Source organism: Anoplophora glabripennis, unplaced genomic scaffold (genome assembly GCF_000390285.2).
Source record: "Anoplophora glabripennis isolate ALB-LARVAE unplaced genomic scaffold, Agla_2.0 scaffold501, whole genome shotgun sequence".
NCBI classification, from domain to species: domain Eukaryota; kingdom Metazoa; phylum Arthropoda; class Insecta; order Coleoptera; family Cerambycidae; genus Anoplophora; species Anoplophora glabripennis.
The window spans coordinates 192,237-205,015 of NW_019416582.1; the positions used below are offsets into that span (position 1 = coordinate 192,237).

The following is a 12,779-nucleotide window of genomic DNA, read 5'->3' on the forward strand; positions in this document are numbered from 1 at the left end:
TTTCACTCACCTATGAGCGATCGTAAGCACAGTACAATCGGAAAACTTATTCCTGATAGTGTTCTGGATCAAAGAATCCGTGTGAGGATCGACGTTGGCAGTGGCTTCGTCCAGAACTAGAATTTTATTGTGTCTTATAAGAGCCCTAGCGAGACAGACCAACTGTCTTTGTCCTACACTGAAGTTAGTGCCGCCTTCAGAGACGTTAGTGTTCAAACCAGCTGGTAATTCGGCTATCACATCCTTCAACTCTACCTGCTCTAAAGCTCTCCATAGAACTTCGTCACTGTATTCCTCGAATGGGTCCAGATTTTTCCTCATTGTTCCTAAAATTGCATTTCACGTCAATCAAAACGAATAACATTTTTAAACTAAAAGTTGTACCTGAAAACAATACTGGTTCCTGCGGGATAATAGAAATTTTAGTCCGCACCTGATCCAAAGGCAACTTAATACTATCCACGTTGTCTATAATAATACTTCCTTCCACGTCATACAGCTGGAAAAGCGCTGAAATCGTGGAAGACTTTCCAGCACCCGTCCTGCCGACAATGCCTATTTTTTCATTGGGCTGGACAACGAAATTCAAACCCTTAAGTACGTACGGATCATCTTCACTATATCTTAATTTCACGTCTTTGAATTCCACTTGTCCTTGCTCTGGCCAGTCAACCGGCAGATTTTTGTTCTCTTCTCTTTCCGGCTCGCTTTCCAGCTTAGTATATTCCAGGACTCGCTCCACGGAAGTCATTTGGTTCTCTAGTTCGCTCCACTGTCTCATACCCCATTGCAGTGACCCCATCAGACCCATGTATTGGGTCAGTATTAGGCCTAGATCGCCGCCGTACATTTCTAGAAATCAAAACATTAGTAAAAATTATTAACTAGAATATATGTTACATTATACAAGTTCGAAAAGTCCCTATGGGGAGATAGAGAAGGATGGCTATAATGAAGGCGTCTCATAATCACCGCCCGTTTCGCCCTTCCACAAATAAGATCCACTTCCACTTGTAATTCAGCGACCGGTGGTCATCTTTGTTTTCGTCGTTTGCCTTTTTTTTAATAGATGTCACTACTTATACAATTCCGACTCCGGTATTCCGATATGTTAACACAATCCGTTAACAGAGGGCAGCACAACGCGTAACAAAGAAAACTTTTTACAGTAGCTAGTAGATACCTCCGCTTGTAAATCTAGTGACCTTATTTCCCCTACTGAGAAGTTATTCAAATGGAGTATAGTGCTCAGCTACATTTAAAGTTCATTTTGTTGTTATTTAAGTATACTTTGCCCTCTGTTAACGGATTGTATTAACATATCGGAATACCGGAGTCGGAATTGTATAAGTAGTGACATCTATTAAAGAAAAGGCAAACGACAAAAACAAAGATGACCACCGGTCGCTGAATTACAAGTGGAAGTGGATCTTACTTGTGGAAGGGCGAAGCCCGTTATAACCATCCGTTATATACGTTATAGCCATCCTTCTCTATCGCACGGATTTCTATGACCTACTTTGTCGCTCTCACGTAACGGCAGATGTACCATGGGGACTTTCCGAACCTGTAGATCGACTAGATCATTAATGCATACCTTGGTTGAATCCTAATAGGAAGAATAACCCGGTCGTAATAAAGGCGATACAGCACATGTCAAGCCAAAAGCCGAAACACCTGCTGGAAGAGATAAACAAGAACCACGCTGCGCTGTGGATGTCTTGCAAATCGTCGAACTCTTCAATAAGTAACTCTTGCCTGGAGAAAGCTCTGATGGTGCTGAGTCCGCTCATGGTGGCAGTCATGTGACTGAACATGGGACTTTTTGCTGGAAAAAAGTGTTTTCTCCTTTAAATGTCCTAATATTTGGTTAAACCACTTACTTATAGATTCAATACGTTTGACACTTCTACTAGTTTCAATGTAGATCAATCGCAGGAAGTAGAACAAGATCATTACTACCGTAGAAGGAAGGAGTAGCCAGGGATTAACGATCGACGATAAAATAATGACGCCAAGCAGTAGAAGGGCGATCTAGAAACACGAATCGTCAGAAATAATAGCTTTATACGAAATGATACTCACCTCTATAACGTCTATCATAACTGACGGGATATATTCGTCGATAGTGCCCAAGTCTTTTGAAAATCTGTTAAGGATTCTTCCGGAAGGATTTAGGTTGTAAAATCGCATCGTAGCCCTTATTATTCTGGAGAATATGAAGTCGTGTAAGTTTCTGGAAGCTATCGTGAAGAACAGCATGAAGTAGATTGACTTTACCACAGCAACAATTATGGTTCCTAAAGTAATAGCCGAGTAGAAGTAGATTATATTGTCTCTTGGAATTGTATAGTTTTCCGTTGTAAGATTGTTTGCCACTCTTTCTGCAAAGTCTTGTTCCAAATTCACCCTAGAATGTAAAAATATAATAGTGCAATAGTTAAATAAAAGCCTTCTTACCAATATGTTACAAAATATTCCCCTCCGTTGGCAACAATTTGACATAAAATGAACAAAAATACCAGGAACATTATCGAGATGCGGCCACCTCCTGCCCTGAAGTATAACCAATAGGTGGATGCTTTGATTTTGCCGCTGCTCTGAGCTTCTTTTTCAATTTGTTGGTCTTCGTCTTCATCACTTTCTTCCTCCATTTCAGAATTTTGCCTGGACTTGATCTTCTTTTTCTCTTTCTCCTCCGCTTCGTTGTCCTGGCACTGTTTCAACAGTTTCACAAAGTTAACTCCGGTGGTTTGGAGTTCATCGTATTTGCCTTCTGCTTGTATCTCCCCATCGTTCATGATAATTATGTTGTCGGCGTTTTGCAGATATTGGAGTTGGTGTGTGACAAGGACGCATATTTTGTTCCCCAAAAATTCCTTGATGCACTTATCGTACAAGTGTTTCCCGACGTTGGCGTCCACCGCTGACAAAGGGTCATCCAGGAGGTAAATGTCTGCCATCTTATAAACGCACCTAGCCAGGTTTATTCGAGCTTTCTGGCCTCCGCTTAGAGATTTTCCTTTCTCTCCAACTAGGGTTTTGTCCCCGAAGGGGAACAAGGCGAAGTCTGACCTCAACGCGCAAGCATCTACAACTTTCTGATAGCGGTCCTCATCGTAATCTTCGCCGAAGAGGATGTTTTGCCTGACGTTCCCAGTGAACAGCCAAGGTTCTTGGGAGGAAAACGAGATTTTTCCGGCTATTTCCATCTTCCCAGATTTCAGAGGTAGTTCTTTCAGCAGCAGGTTAAGCAGGCTGCTTTTTCCACTGCCTACAGGTCCTACTACAGCTAGTAGTTGACCGGAGGAGACGGTTAAGTTAATGTTATGTAAAGTATCTTCAGTCGCGTCATCTAGCCACTTGGCTGTTATGTTTTGTAAAAGGATTTTGGGCTTTACGGATTTATTGTAGGACTCCAAGATTCCCAGTTCACTTTTCAAGGAACCATTCGTGAGACTACCGTTCATGTCGTTAATTTTGTCAATTGACTTAAGAAGACCATTGTCCTTTTTCTTCTCCTCCTTAGTTTTTTCATCCAAAACATAGTCAGCACGTTCCTCGTAAGTCAAGATGTTGTTCAACCTCACAATTGACACGTTTACTTCTGCCAAACTAGACAGACTTATAGAGAAGAGAATCGTGATTACCGGTCTTAGAACGTTGTAAACGGCAGTTATTGCAAATACCTTTTCAGCGGTAACGTAGTTGCCCAACAACACGTATCCTAGGATGCTTATGAATATCGATGTTCTTGATATGAATATTTCGAAGGAGTAGATCAGTCCTATCAAGTAGGCGTGGGCACGAATGGCGTTTATTTCTTTCCTAAAAATGAAACAAGTTGTGTTACCGCGTACCGCTAGTCGAATTTGATTTTACCTTCTGGCGAAGGCTATGAGTTGTGCGAACGGTTTTTCCCAACAGTACATCTTGATGACTTGGATTCCGGATATAACTTCGTTCATCAAGCGTACCCTTTCATCTGTTCTTAAGGCTGTGCGCAGTCTTAGCACCGAAGTCCTTTTGGCAAGCCAAACTGGAAAAGAATCGCAAAGATTTAAATAAGCAACCATCAAATTCAAAATGTAGTGCCGGGGAAGAATATAGAGTGTCTAAATATTTTTATGGTTTATGCCGTATATAGGCAACCCCCGACCCCCGGGCTGGATCCGGCCCTCCGCCAACTTCAATTCGGCCCGCGAGAGATTCAGAAAATTCAATTAAAGATATCACTTCAACACTGGAACGCCACAGATCGAGTCAGAAATAGTCCTTAGAAAGAGATAAACAGATAAACATTCGGGAAGCCGCCCGATGCGCTTGACGCACTCTCGAACGATCGATAGTATTCTAGTTGTTTATTGGGGGTAATATATAAACCGCTCAGCGCGCGTGTCATCTCCTTACCTCTTAACAACTGATAAAGTTTGTATCGCATATTCGCGTACGGTCAAGAGTACGACGCGGGAAATATTCCAGCAAATTCTATCAACAGTACTTTTGAGCAATATAGTTTGCAGTGGTGTAAATTTGTTGGAGTGTGCACATATGGTGCGCCTTCAATGGTCGGTTCACGAAAAGGTTTTATCGGAATTCTGAAGGAAAGAGCAACCGCTATGAATGTGCAAGAATGTGATTTAATAATTATGCATTGTATTATTCACCAACAAAATTTGTGCTCTAAGTCCATTCGACTGAAAAATGTTATGGATGTGGTAGTAAATACCATTAATTTCATTAGATTCCGCGGTCTTAACCATCGCTAGTTTAAAGCATTTTTGGATGAACGCTCTTCAGAACACGATGATGTAACATACTATTGCGAAGTAAGGTGGCTAAGCAAAGGTAAAATGCTAAAAAGGTTTTATGACCTTAGAAAAGAAATAGCTGAGTTTATGGAAATGATAGAGAAAACATTGCCGCAAATTTGTGATCCAACTTGGCTTTGTGACTTGGCATTCCTGGTAGACATCACAGGACACTTAAACGACCTGAACTTGGAAGCTTCAAAAACAAGGGCAATTGGTAAATCAGCTGTTCAGTCATCTTAAAGCTTTTCAAAACAAAATTCGCTTGTGGGAAACACAAATGAGAAGTAAAAACTGTTTTCATTTTTTAACATTATCCAGGATTTTAAGAATATGGATAGCACTTTTAATATTTTTGCAAATCCTTGTAAGTGTAATGTGGAAGATGCTCCGCATTACCTACAAATGGAATTGATCGAGCTTCAAGAAGACTCATGTATTTGAAGTTTAAATTTTATGATGTGGAACTAAGCGAATTTTACAGAACATACCTTTCCGAAGTATCCACAGCTGAGAGTTTTCGCACGAAAAATAATTTGCACATTCGGAAGCACGTATAAATGTGAGCAGCTTTTTTCAATCATGAAAATTAATAAAAATAAGCACCGTACTCGGCTTACAGGTGTTAATTTAGAAAACACTTTGCACCTGTGTATTACTGATATTGACCCCAATATTGATCATCTTGTTTCTCAGCTTCAAACTCAAGTATCTCATTAATTTTCATTTGATTTTTCTATATTTTTTTATTAATTTGCTTTTTATACGTTTGATTACGATATTATAATTAATAAATAAAAAAATGTGTGAATTTTTGTGGCATTTTATTCACTACTACCTACTTATTTCTAGCCTACGGCCCGCGACCTGATTAGTACCGAAATTACGCCCTCAGCTAAGCAAAGGTTGCCCATACCTGATGTAGATCCTTGGATCATTAAAAATGAATTTCGTTTGAAAATAATTTGATTTGATTGACATTATTACAAGTATAGAAGTGCAAGTACAAGTCCGCCACTGGTATGTTATCCATATCTGGGAATAACTCGCGTTTCTATATTTTCCCAGATGGGCGCCGCGACGCGACGCCAGACAAAGACGTACATTGCACCTCGGTTGGTAATTTTCCAAATGAGTTGCGTCGCCAGTCGAGTGCCAAGACAGATATCCATCATTTTATTCCATATTACGTCTGGCGACGCTATTGTACAACATAATTTGGGAAATACAACTTTTACAAGAAAACTGGAGTAGGTATGCTGTCGAAGTACAACTTAATCGCGTATGTCCTACATTTTAAGACCATCGCCTTTCGTCACTCAATTAATAAAACACTGTTGACTCAAGTTGAAAGTAATGATGGTTGGGATAAAATAACGTCATAAACTTCATTGCTGTTTACTAACAAAACAATAATCGTTCATCGACGTTGTACGGCTTGCACGGCTTAACAACACGCACCAAGTAAACAGTTTTATAGAGATATAATTAAAATGTGCTTGTGTTTACTGAGACAAACACTTATTGGTTAACTGTACTGTTGCAAGGGATATTTTAGTGATTGAATAATTCATGCTTCGCATATAATCCTACATTAGCATAATTTGCTGTTAGAATAGTTGCAGAAATATAGAAATAAGTAAGTTCTTGTTTCTAGGCAGTAAATACGAGGTATGTTCAGAAAATAACCGAACTTTTTGAATTACACGCTAAAGGAGATGTTTAGGCTGCGTTCAGCGAATGGTCGGATCGGTTAAGGTCATTCAGCGGACATTTCGTTGGTCAGCCCAATCAGCTCATTGGGGATATTGGGCAGGTTTTAGAATGTGACATCAGTGGGCAGGTTCGTTCAGGGAGTATGACTGTGTGTCTTCTGTGTCAATAGTCTGTGTTCTGTGATCAACAGGTTATGTTGCTGCTTTTATTTTCACTAATTTGAGTAATTTGTAAACTCTCATCATACTCTGATTATAGCAATCGTTAACAACAACTGAGTAGCGGCTGTCAACGTAAAATTTTCATAAAACTGTTTCCCCAGTTTCACTTTCACGGAAATGTTTCAACTTTTGAAACAAGCTTCTGGAGCACCAGGTCGTACTCAATGTTACGAATGGTTTTCACGATTTAAAAGTGGTTGTCAGTAAATTGAAGATGATCCTCTACCAGAAAGGCATTCGACTCCAACTGATGACACCCACGTTCAGAAAGTCGAAGATCTGGTACGTGCAAATTGTCGATTGACTGTCGGAGAAATTGCAGAAGAAACTGGCATCTCAAATGAAATGAAATTTTGAGTGAAAAATTGAACACGCACCGAATTGCAGCAAAATTGTTCCTTGTTTAATGACAAACAGAAAGGACAGAAAGAAAATCTTGTGGATGTTTGTTGGCAACTGTTTGAACAATCCAATGACGATGAAACATTCATTACGATGATCATAACGGCATACGAGAGCTGGGTTTACGAATACGACATTGAGACAAATGTTCAATCATCACAAAGGATCTTCACACCCCAAGAAAGAACGTCAAAGTGATGGTCTCTGTTTTTTTCCGAAACTAAAGTCAGTGCTGAAAGGACGCCATTTTCAGACTACTGATGACATCAAAGCAAATTCGCCACATACTTCCAAAGTCCATTTCAAATGAAGCTATTCAGGACAGCTTCGGGAAATGAGAAAAGTCTGTAAATATGAAATGTTCTTCGGATAGCGAATGATATACATAAAAAATTATAATTTTGGGGTTGTATTCGGATTCGGCGACCTAAAAAACATAGGAATGTATATCCGAAGAACGTTTTTCAATTTTGATACTGCCGTTATGAAATCGCTAAAGTACCAAACTTCATTTAATGATATCTCCGAGAAAAAAAATTGTTTTTCAAAGAAAACGGCATTTTGAGAGTTCTACTTTTAGATGACCTGACTCGTTTTCAGAAAAAAAAAATCGCGATGTAATATAAGGTTCAATAGAGCAAAAAAAACGCGTTTTTCGCACTTTTAGGTTACGATATATCGAGAGCGTGACGTGATGGAGCAATTCTGAGATCGGATTCGCATTCTACGCAAAAAATTACTTCGGAAATCACCCTCAGCTTCTCTAGAACAAACACAACCACTTTTTTGCAGATCGTGTGTAATGTATCAAACTGATAATAAAGTTAAAAAAAATAAATTTCGGTTATTTTCTCTTGTATCATGAAAACTAGAGGAGATATCTAAGGTCTGTTGTGCGGTTCATAAAAATGACTTCAATTTTGTGTGCAAATGAAATTTCACTTAGGAGCTGGATTGGGAAAGAGCGCTTACGCTAGAAAGAATAAGACGCAGGCGCGGCGATTTAGGATAGGGGTTTTTCCCCGTCCGTGTCCACTGCGCATCTGTAGGCGGGCCGCAAACTTATTTGTGTGTCTGTAGATTTACACTGAAACACCGTCAGTGCCACTGTCGTCTGTACGCACTGTGAGACAATTACAGGGTTGCAGAATCCTTTTTAATGGAAGTTCCTAATTTTACCACGATTCTACCACTGTCATAGTAGAGCTAGACATTTTCTGTCTCTGTTGCTTACGCATGACTCTGTCGATCCGCTTGGCACGTTATTGAATTGCGGCTCTCTCTGACAGCTTTAGTTATAAGGATGTTTTTTGGATTTTAAGTAAAATTATTGTCCGAGATTTTTATTACATCAGTGGAAAAGTTAGTAGACCGATCAAAATAACTCATTTAGAGGGAAAAAAAGAAAATTGTTACTTAGACTTTTATAAGTGGAAATGGTAAAGGGGCTTATATAAACGAAAAAAAAAAAATAAATGCGTGAGCAGGGGCGGCGGAGGGTTTATTTTTAGGGTTGAAAAGTTATGAAAAATTGTATCATTGGGATTTCTGGCGAAAGTTGACGTCAAACAAAAAGGTATCCTATGCAAAAGTTGTAGACCATGCAAAAATCTACAACTTTTGTAGAAGTCACTTTTTAATATAACTTCAAAATATCCGAGAAAAATGCGAAAAACAGGTTTTTTTCTGATATTTCGTTTTTTATTTCTCATTTTCGCAAAAATAATTTAATTTTGACGAATCTCGGTGAAAGTATACCTTTCTCTGTCTTAAATAACCTCAAATTTTTTTAGATAAAAAAATCAAGAAGTTTCTGAGATATTCATTTTTTCGGCCTGAAACACTTTTTTCTCAAAGAAAAATTCTACTTAAAAAAATCATCGTACAGAGTTCTGCCGGCAATCATTTTTTTCGTTTTGACATACTTATACTTTTTGGTGAAATAAAAAAATTTGTAATCACAAAAACATGCTCAAAAATGCAAAAAAGTAAAAAATTACTTGCAGCAATGAATTTTTCAATTGTTGATAATTTGTTTAAATTTTAAAAAAATCAAAATTCAATTGTACGGAAAAAATAATAAAATACAAAAAAACTGTCTCATTGTTTGACCCAAAACTATTTTTGTACAGTATTGCTATAAACATAAGTCGAATAGTGAATAAATAAAATAATCATTTTTTTTCGTAGGATCGATTAGTGTACTAATTTTTTTTTTAAAGTTTGATGAATTCATAGATATACAGTGTGTCCAAGATAAGGATGAGATAGCATTAGGATCTAGGAAACGGTAAGAGATACGGGGTGGCTCAGTTTAGAAAAAAGTTGTGTTTTTTAATTCCTAACAATAAGCTGTTTAGAAAGTTTTAAAATCCCGGTAGTTCCGGAGATATCCGGAAAAACCGGAAATTTTGCAAAATTGTTTAATAGTTTCTGGCTTTATTTGAAAACGAATTTTAAAATAAATTACATATTTACAATTCCACTTTTTTCGCTCTATACAATTGCGCAAAATTTTTGCAATCCGACGTTTCGTCTTAGAGGGGCCATCATCGGGTTAATTTTTTTAAATACGTCGCTGCTATTTTTATGATAAAATCTGAAGTCATTTTTAATTCTGAATTAGAGGAGATTACTATTGTAATCGCTTAAAAAGTTTTTAGCTTGTTTTAGCTATAACTTAAAATTTTTCCCGAGTCTCTAATACTAATTAGAAATAATAAAATATTTCATAAATTCGTATTATTTTTTATTAGGTACAACTTTTTAAATTTTGGATTAAAAATATTGTTGGATATTTTGTGCTGTATTGACTTTTATTCTCTCCTCCCTCTTTCTCTCCTCCAATAGATACAGGTATTTTGAAAGCGTTCAGAGCCGTACTCAGGAAAATTTTTAATTATAGCTAAAAACCTTTTTAAGCGATTACAATAGTAATATCATCTAATACAGAATTAAAAATGACTAGATTTCGTCATAAAAATAGCAGCGATATATTTAAAAAAAGACGAAACGTCGGATTGCAAAAATGTTGACGCCATTGGATAGAGCGAAAAAAGGGGCAATGTAAATATGCAATTTATTTAAAATTCGTTTTCAAATAAAGCCAGAAAAAAATAAAACGGTTTTGCAAAATTTCGGGTTTTCGGATTTCGCGTCAACAGTAGACTTTGCAGATAATACTGTATTGCTGAAATCTCAAAACATCCTGAGATAATTTATCATTTGTGCATTTGTAATTTGACTTAGATGTTTATAGCAATACTGTGCAAAAATAAAATTTTGGGTCAAACAATGAAACACAGTTTTTTTTTTTTTTTTTTTCCGTAGAACTGAATGGTGTAATCAGTTTTTGAATGTTTTTTAATTTAAATAAATTACCAACAATAACTGTAAAATTCATTGTTGCAAGTAATTTTAATTTTTTTTTGCATTTTGAGCATGTTTTTGAAATGTTATTATAGATTTTTTTATTTCACCAAAAAGTATATGTCAAAACGAAAAAAATTATTACCGGCCGAACTCTGTACGATGATTTTTTCAAGTAGAATTTTTCTTTGAAAAAAAAGTGTTTCAGGCCGAAAAAAATGAATATCTCAGAAACTTCTTGATTTTTTTATCTAAAAAAATTTGAGGTTATTTAAGACAGAGAAAGGTATAGTTTCACCAAGTTTCGTCAAAATTAAATTATTTTTGCAGATATGAGAAGTAAAAAACAAAAAAATCAGAAAAAAACTGTTTTTCGCATTTTTCTCGGAAATTTTGAGGTTATGTTAAAAAGTGATTTTTACAAAAGTTGTAGATTTTTTCATGATCTACAACTTTTGTATTGGATACTATTTTGTTTAACCTCAACTTTCGCCAGAAATCCCAATGATACAATTTTTCATAACTTTTCAGCCCCCCAAATCAGCCCTCCGCCGCCCCTGCTCACGCATTTATTTTTTTTTTAGATTTATTATAGCCCTTTTACCATTTCCACTTATAAAAGTCTGGGTAACATTTTTTTTCTCCAAGTGTAATTTGGTTGAACTATAGAGGTTTTATTGGAATAAATTTTTTTATAGAATGTTCTGATAATTTTTTTCATTTCTCTCAGCTAGAATATTTTTTAAATTGTTATTTTTGTTTATTGAAAAGTGTGTTTCATGTTTACCCTAGCGCCTGCCCTGAGATTTTCAACACTGCATACTTCTGCCTCTTTTCAATTGCGTAAACATTTTTTTTATTTCAAACTGGATTTGTTCTGTGTGTAAGTTGTTTTTTTTTTATAACGTGGGTTACCCAGTGACGAACCGCAACTAACAAACAACCGTTACTAATTTGCATTCCGGGAAAAGCCTGAATTGCACAAAACGAGCGTTATCTCCGGTTTCGCATGTAACACTTACTCTGCAGGGGGACAAAGGAGACCAAAAAGGCGACCCCGAACAAAGCTGCCATTCCGATTTCTCTGTACAGGAGCCAGGTTCCCACGCCGACCTGTATCGGCCCCACCCATACGAAATGGGCCAGGACGAAGCCCTGGTCGAATTTGCTGACGTCGTTAGATAATAGATTCACTAGTTGTCCCACTGTCGTGTTTCCCAGCGCGGTTCTGCTTAATCTGAGGATTTTTCGGTACACTACCGAGCTACACGCCACCCTTAACTTCATGGAGATGTGCTGAAGGGCCATCATCGACGGGTGGGCTATGATGCAGTCTAGGAAAAGGCATATGATGTACGATCCAGCGTAAATGTACGCCTCGTTTGGGGAAATTCGAGTCTGGCCTTTTTCGAAAAAGGACACCAGTTTTCCTATGGCTAAGGGCAGCACAATTCTGGAATTTAAAGAAAATATAAGGATTTCCAGCTAAAGGTGACATTAATAATGATTTTTAATACTGGTAAAATGAGCTACTTTGCGACTGTTGGAATTTGAGATGGTGAGTATCAGAACGACAACATGTATCTGTTGGCTTCGACAAAGTTTTTCATAAAATTTGGGTGAATTTTAGTATACAGGTTCGGAAAGTCCCCATGATTCATCGGCCGTTACGTGAGAGCCATAAAGTAAGTCATAGAAATCCGCGCGATAGATAAGGATGGCTATAATGAAGGCGTCTCATAGTCACCGCTCGTTTCGCCCTTCCTCAAATAAGATCCACTTCCACTTGTAATTCAGCGACCGGTGGTCATCTTTGTTCTCGTCGTTTGCCTTTTCTGTAATAGATGTCACTAATTCCGACTTCGTATTCCGATATGTTAATACAATCCGTTAACAGAGGGCAGCACAATTTGTCTAAGGTGAGGCGCAGCCCTAGAAAGAGTGATGCCAAATCTACAGATCTTTTTGGAATTGGGGAAATAGGGAATTTTGCTTTATTTCTTGGGAGTCTTAAGTCATTTTAAAAAGTATACTTAAATAACAACTAAATGAACTTTAACTGCAGCTGAGCACTGTACTCCATTTAAATAACTTCTCAGTAGGGGAAACAAGGTCACTAGATTTACAAACCGACGTATCTACTAGCTACTGTAAAAAGTTTCCTTTGTTACGCGTTGTGCTGCCCTCTGTTAACGGATGGTATTAACATATCGGAATACCGGTGTCGAAATTGTATAAGTAGTGACATCTATTAAAGAAA

General features: G+C 37.4%; 1 protein-coding gene across 1 annotated transcript in view; it reads right to left on the reverse strand.

Annotated features, from left to right (window-relative positions):
- The window catches only part of LOC108910545 (probable multidrug resistance-associated protein lethal(2)03659), a 31,023-nt gene that overhangs the window by 1,401 nt on the left and 16,843 nt on the right, over window positions 1-12,779 (reverse strand). The window contains exons 3-10 of the mRNA XM_018715172.1: window positions 11,542-11,972; window positions 3,883-4,039; window positions 2,461-3,828; window positions 2,086-2,410; window positions 1,884-2,034; window positions 1,598-1,828; window positions 385-852; window positions 11-326 (exon numbers count right to left, since the gene is read on the reverse strand). Of these exons, the coding sequence (XP_018570688.1) occupies window positions 11-326; window positions 385-852; window positions 1,598-1,828; window positions 1,884-2,034; window positions 2,086-2,410; window positions 2,461-3,828; window positions 3,883-4,039; window positions 11,542-11,972 (3,447 nt within the window). The remainder of the gene's footprint in view (window positions 1-10; window positions 327-384; window positions 853-1,597; window positions 1,829-1,883; window positions 2,035-2,085; window positions 2,411-2,460; window positions 3,829-3,882; window positions 4,040-11,541; window positions 11,973-12,779) is intronic.